This window comes from Myotis myotis, unplaced genomic scaffold (genome assembly GCF_014108235.1).
Source record: "Myotis myotis isolate mMyoMyo1 unplaced genomic scaffold, mMyoMyo1.p scaffold_m19_p_3, whole genome shotgun sequence".
Classification (NCBI taxonomy): Eukaryota; Metazoa; Chordata; class Mammalia; order Chiroptera; family Vespertilionidae; genus Myotis; species Myotis myotis.
This window is the reverse complement of record NW_023416335.1, coordinates 178,094,995-178,109,308: the sequence shown is the minus strand read 5'-3', so window position 1 is coordinate 178,109,308 and position 14,314 is coordinate 178,094,995. Positions and strand designations below refer to the sequence as shown.

General features: G+C 43.5%; 2 protein-coding genes across 7 annotated transcripts in view; one reads left to right on the top strand and one right to left on the bottom strand.

Moving 5' to 3' along the window:
• ITPR2 (inositol 1,4,5-trisphosphate receptor type 2) overlaps positions 1-7,409 on the bottom strand; it is a 421,971-nt gene extending 414,562 nt beyond the window's left edge. For all 6 annotated transcript variants that reach the window (XM_036302046.1, XM_036302048.1, XM_036302047.1 and 3 more), the window contains exon 1: positions 7,278-7,409. In XM_036302046.1, coding sequence (XP_036157939.1) covers positions 7,278-7,369 — 92 coding nt within the window. In that variant the 5' untranslated portion in view covers positions 7,370-7,409. The remainder of the gene's footprint in view (positions 1-7,277) is intronic.
• On the top strand, positions 7,346-10,966 carry LOC118652120 (translation initiation factor IF-2-like). Its single transcript, XM_036302054.1, has 2 exons — positions 7,346-8,112; positions 10,581-10,966. The coding sequence occupies exons 1-2, from the start codon at positions 7,378-7,380 to the stop codon at positions 10,635-10,637; spliced, it is 792 nt and encodes a 263-aa protein (XP_036157947.1). The 5' UTR covers positions 7,346-7,377; the 3' UTR covers positions 10,638-10,966.
• The last annotated feature ends 3,348 nt before the right edge of the window (positions 10,967-14,314 follow it).

Sequence of the window (14,314 nt, the reverse complement as noted above, 5' to 3'; positions counted from 1 at the left end):
ATGAACATTCACACAGTAGTAGGACCAAAACTCCAGATTTTATTTGCATTTCCAGTTTTCCCATTAGCGTCCTTTTTCAGTTCCAGAACCCAGTTCAGCATACCACACTGCATTTAGTCATCACTTCTCCTGAGTCTACAATGTGACAATTTCTCAGTCTTTCCTTGCTTTGTGTCTTTAGTTTTTGTTCTTTGTTTTGTTTTTTGTTTAATCAATTCGACAGTTTTAAAGAATACTAGTCAGGTATTTTGTAGGACATCCCTCAATTCGGATTTTTTTCTCCTAATTATACTGGGGGGAGGTGTTTTACAGGAGAATACCACAAAAGTGAAGGGCCCCTCTCATCACATGACATCAGCTGGTGACCATAACCTTGATCACTTGATTAAAGCAGTTCGTCATATTTGTCCACTGTAAATAATTTAACTTATTTTTAATTAAGGGTTGGAGATTTGTGGGTGTGCATTAGTATAAACTATAAAATAGCGATGGTTAATCAATCGATTTAAAGTTTGAGAGAGCTAATCCATCCATTCCAAAGACATTCAATAAAAGTATTTAATCAATTGATTTCAGTCACACACAGACACACACCCATACACACACACACACAAATCTCTCACAAACTAATACCTACAGAAACTGACTCAGGCAATAAAAGTATCATAGTGAGTACGAAGCTTACTAAAATGACCAAGTCAGCCCTGCTAAAGTGCACACTTCTTACATGCGTAAACAGACTTCTTCTAAAATTAAACAGACTATATATTTACTGCATAAGTTAAATCAACCCATTCATAATTATTCAGCATTACTGGGCAGGCAAACATTTTTCCATAATACATTTTAAAATACCAATAATAACCATGAACAAAAATATTTCATGGTAAACATATGACCATCTATTTCAGCAACATGCAATTTCCTAGTTTGTGGTTTTCCTCCACTGGCCATGACCAGGGAAATGCTTTATTTGTGCTTTTTAAAATAAATATTGTCAATGAACAGTAATATGAAACTTAAGAATGCTTAAAAACATTATTTTCATTTCAGTGAACTTACCTGACTATAAAAGTAATAGGTGTGCAACTAACATATATAGAATCTAAGGAAATATATAAGATATAAAAATTAAAATCATCCATCCATTTATCATGCAGTGCCAATACAATTTGATTTTCTTTCCCTATTTTCCATGTGTCTTATTTTATATAATTTCACTTAGAATGATAATTTTCTAAAGGCATATATTAAAGACTTCCCCACCTAAATCTGCATGGGAGTAGAATGATAATCACAAAAAAAAGGCATCAATACATTGGAAAGGCTTGGTTTTATACATTAAATAAATGAATGAATGAGTGAATGACCATCAAAGTTTCACTACTTTGATTATACCCTGTGACTCCTTAACCAAATTCTGATATAAAGAAGAATAAAGTTCATTCTGTTATTATGCTCTAAATTTGTCAGAAAAGTCCACTGTTATTTCTTCTTTTACATTTACATATGAAGCCACACCCTGTGTCTAGAATTCATTTTAAAGTTTGAATCTGTGGTATTCTGTCTATATTCTGTAAGTTATCTACATACTATCTGCATTAGAACAGTTCCAAAGGGAAAATGTGGTTATCAAAACTGTTGCCTGTGCAGGAAAAAAAAAGGGGTTCTGTTAAATGTAGAATGAAGCCAAGCAGTTGCCCCTGAGTCCTATTCTACCAAAGCCAAGAATCAGGGGCACCTGAAAAGCAAGGATTGTTTACCTGAATGAGCTCTCTAAGAGAGGGTCTAAAAGCTGCAATGTTATTTATGGAATAGACTTCTAAGTTTAAGAAATAGCCGCCCTTTCAGCTTAAAATAGACTTTATGTTCACCACTTCAGAAACTGTCTTTGTATTCAAGCTGATTTCAGGTTCCATAACACAACACTACTAACCCTTAGCCCTCCAAAGCAACTCAGTATTCTTCCTCCCCACGAAACACACATGCCAATGTCCATTGGATTTTTTGATATTTTATCACAATAACATATGCCTTAGTCAAAACAAAGCTACGTTCACATACCTAGCTTAGCAGGAAATGGTGGCTGTTACTTGGAAGAGTTCTATTTGGAAGATACTAAAGATAACTTACAAATCATGCAAAAATAATTTGGCTATAACCATTCCTTGATTCATCTATGACTTCCACTAATCAAACAATCCTAATAAGAGATTTTTAAACCTATAATAACAGCATAATTGAGTAAAACAAAGAAAAGTGAATAAATCAAGTCTGTAAGCATTTAATTTTTTTAAGTGTAAGCAGGAAAAAGATCAGGCAAGGAAATTCAAGGAACTGTAATTGAGAATAAATGTAACCATTTACACAGTTTTGTTCATCAAAGGAATTAAGTCAGAATTATAAACTGTGTGACCCACCATCACACTATCTGATGTCCACCTTTGAACATGGAAACAAAGGAGCTGAAAAGTCCACTGAATTGGCCAAAATCAAGCAGGAAGTAATAATGAGAGCCCTGATCTCTCTGGCTAAGAGACTATAGTCATGTGCCTCCTAACAACAAGGATACTTTCTGAGAAATGTGTCTTCAGGTGATTTCCCCAGGCAAACATCATAGACTGCACTTACACAAACCCAGATGTCTAGCCTATTACTGTAACTGCATGTACTACACCGTTATACAGCTGATTGTGCAGTAGGATTGTGCTCACCAGCATCACCACAAACATGTGAGTAATGTTTTAAGTTAAGACTAGAGGCCCAGTGCACGAATTCGTGCATGGGTGGGGTCCCTCAGCCTGGCCTGTGATCGATCAGGGCCGATTGGGGCCGATCAGGGCCGGCCGGCCAGGGGGAGGAACCGCAGGAGGTTGGCCAGCCCCAGGAGGTTGGCTGTAGGAGCACACTGACCACCAGGAGGCAGCTCCATCATAGTGAACAGTCGACCGGTTATTCGGTTGCTTAGGCTTTTATATATATATATATATATATATATATATATATATATATATATATATATATACAGACTAGAGGCCCGGTGCACGAATTCATGCACGGGTGGGGTCCTTCTGTCTGGCTGGCAATCGGGGCCGATCAGGGCCGGCCGGTGAGGGGGAGGGACCACGAGAGGTTGGCTGGCTGGGGGAGGAACCGTGGGAGGTAGGCCGGCCGCAGGAGGTTGGCTGCATTGAATGTCTGCCCCCTGGTAGTCAGTGCATGTCATAGTGGCCGGTCGTTCACTCGACTGGTTGTAATAGTCACTTAGGCTTTTATATATATAGATGTTACCATGGTTAAGGAGTCACTAGGTGTTAGAAAATGTTCAGCTCCATTATAATCTTTACGGGACCACTGTTGTAATATGCAGTTGACCAAAGCCTTCTTATGCCTTGTGGGGCTTTGCAGACTGCCTCAAAGTGTGGTCACCTGACAATTTTCTGAGACCTTAACTAGTAGGTGTTGATTCTTGATAGATCCTGAGATCTACGTGTGCACACACACACACCAATACATACATGCACACTTGTCATTTACCAATCTGTCAACCATGCAGAGAATAGACAATGAAGGAATTCTATACCTTTCACTGCTTTTACTATCACATCCATTCTTGGAATTCTGCTATGCTCATTCCCACCATGTGGTACCTGATCATTGATCAACTTGAGGTACCCAGAAATATGAAGTGTCTGATGTGGCAACATCCAAAGAAGAAAATCTCAGTGTAAAGAAAAGGAATGAAGAGGAAAGGGACAATGCTGTATTCGAAATGGTACAGCACATTCCGAAATTCCCTTCTTCATTTTTAAAATAAAAACTATAGCCCTAAATTACACCAGTAGCAAAAATTCATTTATTTAAAATATTTACCATCTTCACTCAATAAGATTTAAAGCAGTTTTTCCTTAAGTCAATGTAAGTGTTTCCAAAATGGATGTTCAGATGAAAATTTAAGTGAGAAAATACATAGCGGGTCCCCTTTGCACCTACACAAACTGGGAAAAGAATACTTCAGTTTGCAACGAACAATTCAGTATTCAGAAATATCAGGTAAACCCTGGTTAAAGAATAACTAGAGAAAAAAGGGAAAATGCAAATCTTTGCAACTGAGACATTCTAATTTCTCACAGACTGGGAAACCAACTTACAAGCTGCGTCACAGAGCCTAAGAAAATCCTCCCACATGTCCAGTTGGAAGGGCCTTTAAAGAAGGGCCTGATAAACACTAATACAGTGATTTTTTCCAACTGAAAAATGTGTTACCTAATTGCAAAAATTCCCAAAGCTAAATAATAATGTATATCCTCCCAAATTTATTTACATCTTTAAATGTTGAAAGTCAGGCAAATTTTATCTGCAGACAAGTATTACTAATTACCTCAAAATGCTGTGTAAACTCCGTTCTCATTAACCACCCTCCTAAGTTGAATTTTAAAAAAAACAAAAACACCATCCTGCTGCTGTCAAAAGTGTCAAATAGCTAAAGAGCTAAAATAGAATCAGAAACTTTAAGCCTGATTTTTAACTCTTCTATTGAGTTTTTAATATGAAGGGGAACAAACTGTTTTGACTAAATACAACGGCAATGTCTCCAATCCAGGTCCTGATTCACTTTAACAATCCACACATCTTTTGAATAAATTTAAGGACCACAAATATATAAGCATAAGGTGGATTTTCCTAGCACTTTCCAAAAAATGGACTCTCATTTTCTGTCTCTTTCATTCAATTTTATAATACCCCAGGGGAATGGGCACAGCTGACACAAAAAGAGAATATGACATGGACAAGGTCACGTGGCTAATTAGCAGCAGGCCCAGAACAAGATCTTCTCCTAATAGAAGAGCAAGAAAATTCAACTGAAGGCATGAACTCTGTCTTTGACACAGAAAGTGTATAAATAATGACGCTACAACGATATAATGAAAAACCATAGCTACCACGCCGCTTTGATTTCATAGCCCCAAAATCAACTTGCAAAAATACATCTCTACCAATTGTATTCTAAGCGAACAAAATAGATGCTGTAACTCTGCCTAGCAAACATTTCATGTGGCATACATACAAGCTCCTGGGGCTTTATCACCCCTAAAAGAATATGACTCCTAAAAGGACAATGAGGTTCCACAGGTTAAAATTAAAAAAAAAAAAAAAGAATACCCAATCAAAACACCAGGCTTCACCAATAGCAGCATTTCTAAAGATCCTCAACTTAGAATCAGCTGCACAAAGGCCTTGTGATAGCAACCTCAAGACTCGGTTTGTTAACAGAAAACAATACTGCACAAAGTTTCCAAAGCAAGAACTACTGGATACAAATAAGCAATATTTATACAAACGTATATACTACACGAAAGGTCAAGTTAATATTTTACTCACGGCTTAAAGATTATGATGTGCAACCAAAGAAACTAGCTCTGGAGTGGGAATCTGGAGACAGGGCTGCAGTTCCAGCTGTGGCATTAATGCATTCTGTTTATTGGCTAGGTCTCGTCATTTCTCTTGCCCTCGGTTCCTATATCTCTAAAATGAGGGCAGACTCCACAACTGCTAAAGTTGTAGCTTCCTGATTTCCCATCGAAAGCCCTCCGTGCAAATAGCTACCCATATATAAAACATGACTTTTTGTTTGTCCAGATTGTACACTTTATTCCTAACCCTTTTTATTATTTTGTCCACAGCTGTAACCATTGCTCATGGTTACAATAGTTAACACTTTATGTAAGTGCTTATTCATTGACAGATACCATGCCAAGCACTTTACATACATTAACTTCTTCCTCACCACAACCCTCTGAGATAGAAACCATTATTCTCCGTGGGGTTTTTTCAAACGTGAGGAAACTGAGAAACAGCAATTATGTAACTTCCTTGGGGTGTAAAGGGTCACAAGTGGAAAAGCCAGGATTGGACCCCAAGCATCCAGGCCCTGGAGCACTCCCTGCTTAACTGCCACAGGTATGGAGTCTATGGAAGCTAAGTGAGAAATGCAGCAAAGTTCACTGGCAAAACGTTGTTGGGGGCCCAAAAAAACTGAACTAACACTATGAACTCTCCCAGAAACAAATGGTAGCTCAAGACTTACAAACTCAACATCAGCACTGGCCAGGCTTTTTTACCCCCACGCTTCAGTTTCACAAGTAAATAACACTGAATTTAAAGGGATTAAATTAAATCTACCTTCCTTCTTTCACCCATGGGGAGAGGTGGGTGCACACATAACAGAAACTGGAAGTTCTGGCGACTTCCACGCCCCCTGCCGAGTAGTCACCACTCCGTTATAACAGGGCTGGAAGTCACACTCCCAGGGCACTGCATGTTAAGTCACGTATTCTAAAACCTCACAGCAGAAAACAGTGACCGAGTAGAAACACCAGTTCCGCAGCCCGAATTCTCTGAACTCAGCAGTCTACTTGCTGAGATCATTTAGTAACAACTAAATATATGCTCATCGAATATATTGCGGTGTGCATTTGAACTGCGACCTGATATTCTCAATCGAGACCGTGAAAATACCAGCCATCAAAGAAGTCCTATTGAACCATCTAGCACGCGGTTTTAATCTGTATCCCATTCATAAGTCAACGCGAATCTCAAGGGCATTGCCCTTAGTTGAGTTCCAGGTGAGGTTCATCATCTCAGTGGGCCAAGCCCCGGGGAGTGGAGAAAGTAGGTCTGAGTTCTAGCACCCGGAGGCCGACGTGACCTCCGAGGGTCCCAGCGCCCCGGAGGGCCCTACGCTGCGCGGATGGCGGGGCGAGCCCCGGTTTGGCTAGGCCAAAAGGAAATTACTTAAGCGAGGAGGGCATGGGCCGCTGCACCCGCAGGGCAAAGCCACACTTGAGCTCACCACTTCGCTGGCGTTAACAGGTCCTAGGCCACGGACTTTTACCGCCGGCTCTTACAAACCGGGTCTTGAGAGACAGGGGTAGAGAGCGGTAGCGAGAAACGATTGGGGAGAGGAGGTGTGATGCTTCACCTTTAAGGGGGGAAAACACATTGCAATCAAAACAGCCCGCGGAGCAGCCGGCGAAGACTTCGCCGGGCCTGTCTCAGGGCTTCTGAATCACTTCCTCCTTTTCGGATGCGTCTCTGAGTTGGAGAAAACCTAGCCTCTCCGGGCAGCTTCCTGCGCGCGGGCGAGCCGAGCGCACCGCGCAGTCCGCGGGCGCAGCCCCAGCCCGGAGGCCGGGCCCCGCGCGGCGGGAGCCGCAGGACTCAGCTGCGCGCCGAGGAGACCACCGCGCCGCCCAGCCCAGCCCGCCCCGGCTTACCCCAGGGTGCTGATGAAGCCATTGACCGAGCCCTCCGCGTACAGGGACACGATGTCCCCGATGTAGAGGAAGCTGGACATTTTATCAGACATGCTGCTTCATGCTCCGGAGAAGACGTCCTTCCTCTTCTCTGCGCCCTCGCCGCCCTCTCCGGGGAGCCGCCGCGGCGGAGGCGGAACGGAGCGCACGGCGGCAGCGCCGGGAGCGGCTGCAGAGGGCACGGCCGGAGGGACCGGGGGTCGGCTCAGCCCTGCCCCGCGCGTGGGGAGCGAAGCCGCAGCCGCGGACACCCCGCGACGCGCGCAGCCCGGGCTCCTGGGAGCCGAAGCGGTCGCCTCCCCGGCAGGTTTCCTGTTCCTTTCCGAAGTTTGCTCTCCAACACCTTTGCTCCTCCTCCTGCGTCCTCCTGGCCCCCTCCCTTCTCTGCGCCCCGCCGCCGCCGGCCGGGCCACCGGGACGCAGGGGGTGGCCGCCGAGCCTCCTGGTGCCCTCGGGGGAATTTTTGGACCAGGTGGTGGTGCCCATTGGGCGCAGGGGAGGAGAGGCGCCTGGGGAGGAGGGAGTGGGAGGCCAATCAGGGAGCAACGGCCGGGGGCGGAGCTGGGCCGGGGCGGGGCGACTCCGGGGAGGCCGGGCCACCCGGGAAGCCGCGCGGCGGCCGCTTCGGCGGGCGGGCCGCCGGGAGGCGCTGGAGGGGTGGCGGGGGCCCCGAGCCCGAGAGGCCGCGCGGGATAGCGCCCCGGGGAGGCTAAACCTGGGGTGCGGCAGTCCCCGCTGGGGAGGTGAAGGATGGCGGGCGGACACGCTTTCCCGCAGCTTGAAGGAGGCAGTGAGGGTGAGACCTGGCGAAGGGCGGCCGCGAAGGGCTGGAGCAATGGGCTGAGCCAGCGCTTCGCCTGGAGATGAAAAGGAGGAGCCGGAGTGGGATGCGCGGGGGTGGGTAGTTTGCTGATGAAGGGAGAAGAAGGTGTCTTCTGAAATAAAGGGAAAAATAGAAATAAAAGATAAATACATAATAAAGAAAATAAGAGGGAAAGGAAGGGCAGAAGGAAGGAAAGGGTTTCTATGTGGAGTGTGCCGTTCGGGTTTTTATCTCAGGTATATGGCGTGCAACTTGACCTGTCAGCAGACGCCCAGGTAGAGGCAGCCTCGGGGGAGGGAAGCGTCACTTGGCCACCCATTTTTATAGCCAACCGCTGGCGGTAAACCTTCTCTGAAGCCTCCATGACTGCGCCCCCTGCTGTGAACTTGGGACCCAGAGCCCAGGTTTAACCTTGCACCCCCCACCCCTCCCGGAGCCCACTGTCACTGCGTCCATGGCGGTCTTCGTTTGCTGACTTTTAAAGCTGCCGGCTCTTGGGAAGGACAAATACCATACCATATGATTTCACTTGTGTGTGGAATCTAAAGAACAAAATAAACAAACAAAACTGAATCAGACTCATAGATACAGAGAACGGACTTATGGTTGCCAGAGAGGCGGGGGATTGGGAGGTGGGTGAAAGGGGTAAAAGGATTAAGTACAAATTGGCAGTTACAAAGTAGTCATGGGGGTGTAAAGTGCAGCACAGGGAATGTAGTCCATGATATTGAGATAACAATGTATGGTGCCATGTGGGCACTGGAAATATCATGGGAACACTGAAAAGTAGATGATGTCTAACCACTATGCTGTATGCCTGAAACTAATACAAAATAATAGTGTTAACTGTAATTGAAAATTATTTTTTTTATTTTATTGCTTAAAGTATTACAAAGGGTATTACATATGTGTCCATCCCCCCCCCCCCCGCCCTAGACAGTCCCCTAGCCTCCCCTATCCCCCAGTGTCTTATGTCCATTGGTTATGCTTATATGCATGCATACAAGTCCTTTGGTTGATCTCTTTCCCTCCTACCTCCTGCCCCCCAACCCTCCCCGGCCTTCCCGCTGCAGTTTGACAATCTGTTTGAGGCAGCTCTGCCTCTGTATCTATTATTGTTCAAAAGTTTATAATGGTCTCTATTATCCATGAATGAGTGAGATCATGTGGTATTTTTCCTTCATTGACTGGCTTATTTCACTTAGCATAATGCTCTCCAGTTCCATCTATGACGTTGCAAATGGTAAGAGTTCCTTCTCTTTTAGAGCAGCATAGTATTCCATCATGTAGATGTACCACAGTTTTCTAATCCATTCATCTACTGATGGGCACTTCGGCTGTTTCCAGATCTTAGCTATGGTGAATTGTGCTGCTATGAACATAGGGGTGCATATATCCTTTCTGATTGGTGTTTCTGGTTTCTTGGGATATATTCCTAGAAGTGGGATCGCAGGGTCAAATGGGAGTTCCATTTTCAGTTTTTTGAGGAAACTCCATACTGTCTTCCATAGTGGCTGCACCAGTCTGCATTCCCACCAGCAGTGCACAAGTGTTCCTTTTTCTCTACATCCTCTCCAGCACTTGTCGTTTGTTGAGAAAATTTTTTTTAAAAAAAATTTAAACTGCCAAATCCTAAAGCTCCAGCAGTCAAAATGAAACGTGGCTGGACACATTTCCACACCTTCTCTGTTACTTCGGTAGTCCCCATCTTATGACATCATTTTAGAAGCCTTTGCCCTACGTTTCCGAAAGACCCATAGAGGGAAAACTCAGAGCAGCGCTTAGGACCCAAAGAATTGCAACCTAAGTAATCCCTACAGAGCAAGGTTTGCAGAAAAGCGAAGGAACTGAAGGCGTGCAGAGGGGTGTGTGCCAACTTGTACAACTGGCCAAAATTTTAATTTCAGTTCAAGAATGTCCTACAGTTCAAAAAAGATTTTGTTTGAGACATAATCACATAATGGAAGATGAAAGAAGCACAAGCTTCATAGGCAAATGTTTGTGTTTGGAAAGCCTGGAGGATAGAGAACAGAATGTTAGACCCAGAATCCAGGAAATGCCAGCGCAAAGCCTGTACATGTTGAGATAAACTAGATCCAGTCATTGCCCTACCATACAGCTGACAGATCTCGCTTTACTTTTGTGTTCTCCTTTGGAAAAGGTTACTTAGCAACTTAGATATGCCTGTTATATGATGGAATGTCCCCTTTGTCTATACGCATATTACCATTGGGGACCTCCAAGACATTGGACATATGAACTACTTAAAAACTTAAGTTGGAACAAGACAATGACCCTGGAAATGAAGGTTTCTGTTTATCAAAGAGATCCATGGATTGCATTCTATTGTTCATCATATTGCACAGTCCTGTGCCATATATCTAATGGATGTTCAACAATTATTGATCAAAGTCATGAATGTTTTTCTTTGTTTCCTCTAGACACAACCTATCTGTGGGCAACATATTACAATACAAGTAGGTGATTGTTTGTGCTAATGGCTAATGAACAGGTAAGAACTTCATGCCAAGTACCCAAATCCAATGGCTTTCTTCCTTCTAACCTCAGCCCTACACCCACTGCCCGCTGAGGATTGGATCAGGTCACATTTCTGTGTTGGCATGACCAGAACAGTCAACTAACCCTCAAAGGCTCCTTAAAATGGTTTTCCCAGCCTTAGCTATATGGAAACTCTGTCCTTACATTTGCTCAGCTCAGAAACCTTGGAATCTTTTTTTATTTATTTTGTTTTTCAATTACAGTTTACATTCAATATTATTTTGTATTAATTTCAGGTGTACAGCATAGTGGTGACACCATCATATACTTTACAAAGTGTTCCCTCTGATATTTCCAGTATCCACCTGGCACCATACATAATTATTACAATACTAGAGGCCCGGTGCATGGATTCATGCACCAGTGTGGTCCTTCATACTGGCCTGCACCCTCTCACAATCTGGGACCCCTTGGGGGATGTCAGACACCCAGTTTTGGCCCAATTCCCCACAGGCCAGGTGGAGGGACCCCATCGGTGCACAAATTCATGCACCGGGTCTCTACTATGCATATAGAGTAGGTCCTCAGGTTATGTTGAAGATCCATTCCTACGGTGCCACATAACGGAACCCACCTACATAATCACATCACTCACATGGAGCACATACACAGCAGTAATGAAGTGAAAGAGTAAAAAATAGTTTAAAAGAAAGATAACAATTCCTGACCTTTACTTGTGGTAAATAAATAATAAAAAACATAAAGCGCATATGTACATATGTCGAAATGATGGAACTTTTTTTTTATAAATAAATGGGAGATGGCCACGTAACCACGTAACCACGAGACAATGTACATCGAGTCCGACGTAACCCAAGGACTGTCTGTAAGATCTTTGGTTAATCTCTTCCTGCCCTCCCCCCTTCCTCCTTTCCTCTGACATTCAGTAGTCTGCTCCATGTTTCCATGCCTGTGGTTTCCACTCCTGCATTGAGCGTCTGCCCCCTGGTGGTCAGTGCGCGTCATAGCTACTGGGTGGTCAGCTGGTCGGCCGGTCACTTAGGCTTTTATATTATTGACTGTACTCTTGGAATCATTTTTAACTTCTTTCTTTAACACCTCACATTCAGCCTATCAGCAATTCTATCAATTCTGCCTTCAAACCATGAACAAAATGTTCCATCTTCCAATAAAAACCCATCTTTTTCATCCAAATGGCATCACCAACTTCTTCAGAATCCAGGCACAAAGTCTTGCAGCCACTTTTCATTTCTTTCTCTACCTGTTTCTTCCTTTCTATTGTCTCAGAAATGTCTCTCCTTTACCTTCCCTGCCATCCTCGCTCTGCTCTATCCTGTTGCCTGCTCACTGAAGTCCACCTTTCCAGCCTCCCAGACTTGCCATCCTCATGGCAAGCAGAGCCTTCTCCTTACAAAGTTGACGTGATCAAAACCACACAAACTGACAAGGACACCCCATGGTCTACAGAAGGAAGTTCAAAGGCTTTCATCCGCTGGTGTGAATATCAGATATTGTGAACGTCAGTCCCTCTCAGTGGATTCTCCTGTGCTGAGACTATGTGACACTTAATGGCCTGGCCTTCCACACGGTCCATGAGCTGCTCTCCTTCTCCTTTCATAACCTCAGTTTTCACTCTTCTACTCCTGATTTCCTCATGAAGAGCCAGACTTCCCACATGTAAGCTGGCACTTTTTGTCTCCATGCCTTTGAATGTGATGTTCCCTGTTCAGAAAGTCCTCTTCCTCTCTCCCTTCTCCCACCGCATCATGCCCAAGTCCCACTTCCCCAGTGAAGCTTCCCAGGCCACTCTGCTCCTAACATTCAGGGGTCCACAGGGCAAGAGTAATTGGAAGAAAGTCAATCACCACCTTTTACACCCCCACACACACACCACACCCCCTCTGCACACAGGGTCCTCTCTCGTGCGTGGGGGCAGGGCTGGCCTCAGAACACAGCAGCTCACTCAGCATCATTGTCACAAAACTCTCTCTTTTCCCTAACAGCCCGATTGTTTTATATCCTTGGTCTGAGAGAAGGATTTTTAAGCATTGTAGCCCTGATTTTGGAAATGTTTCCTTTCAAAATTTGTATCTTGGTCTTATTTATTGCATTTTATGCCTCCATTGAAACTCCCAATTCAACATCCTATTAAAATATTCTTCTGACCTATTTGATAGGGTCACAGGATCTTGGAGATATTTACATTGCCTGCCATTGAATTGCTCATGGCACAGTCTTGATAACAGAGAAAATGAGGATTTTGAGGGCAAGTATATGAATATTTCAAATCTTGCCTACTTCCGTTTGCAACAAATCTTTCCCAAGTATAATTTTATTATGTTTCCAGCTAAATCTCAGGACAGCATTTATCCAACACTAAAAAGGATTCCATAACTGAATACCAGAATATTTAAGAATACAACCATCACATAGAACAGGTTTAAGTTACTAACACACTAATTTACTCTCGGCCAGTCTTTACTGAAATAGATAATGTCTAAGGCCTCATTTTCCTTATATGTAAAATAATGACCATAATGGTGCCTACCTCCTAAGATCCTTCTGAGGAGGTTTAAATTAGAAAGTACATTTGAAGGTGTTGACATGGCACCTAACGCAGAGTAAGTGCTGAATAAATGTTAGCTATTTTTATGATTATCCTTATGTGAGAGAAAGTCAATATTGAGGGTCATGAGAAAACCAAGCATGAAAGATGCTGTAACCTATGTAAGACTCACTCGTGATAAAGCCAGCACCAGGCCTGTCTCCAGAGACCCATCAACAGCTCTTTCATTTACACATCAGTCCCGTCAGTAGTCAGTGTTTGATAATTATTGAAATTTTGATCTTTATCAAAGATATTTGAAATTTTTTTTTAAATGTTTGTAAGAGAAGAAAATCGAATCTTTAACAAGGAAATGTCAGACATAATAAGGAAAACAAATTTTGAGACATAAAAACAAAACAAAACAAAAGTGGCTCCATTTCCAGCCTGGTGCCACAAAACCACCCAGCATGTCACGTGGAAACTCTTCCTTCCCAAGCTGACAGCTTTTGTATCTTCACAGAAGAGAGCCGATAAGAGCCACAGAGAAAACTGCCAGCTAATGACTGAGCTTGCACTGTCAGGCTTGTGGTCCCCGGGATGACAATGGGGAAGACGTAATGCAGAACGTGGACTGCCCCCAACCTCTGACAGACTTCCGGTGGCCATAAGTAGGGCAGCTTGGACAGTTCCGTTCCTAAAATTCAAACTAAGAGAGATTTCTCAAAGTATAGTCCAGCTTCCAAGATCCCCAGCACTCTGGACTGCTCTTAAAGGTTTATTTTAGAAATATTTACCTCTCTTAATGAATTGAAACAGACTACTAAGGCCAAACTCACCAACTGGTAAATATCAATGGGAAAGATATGAGAACAATTTTTTAAATTAAATTTGCTGGATAATATTAGAAATAAACTACAATAAAAACAACCCAAAATACTCAAACACCTGGAAGCTGAATAGCATGCTATTAAATATTGATTGGGTTACCAATGAAATCAAAGAAGAAATTCGAAACATCCTGGAAACTAATGACAATGAAAACACAACAATCCAAAACCTATGGGACACAATGAAAGCAGTCCTGAGAGGGAAGTTTATAGCTCTACA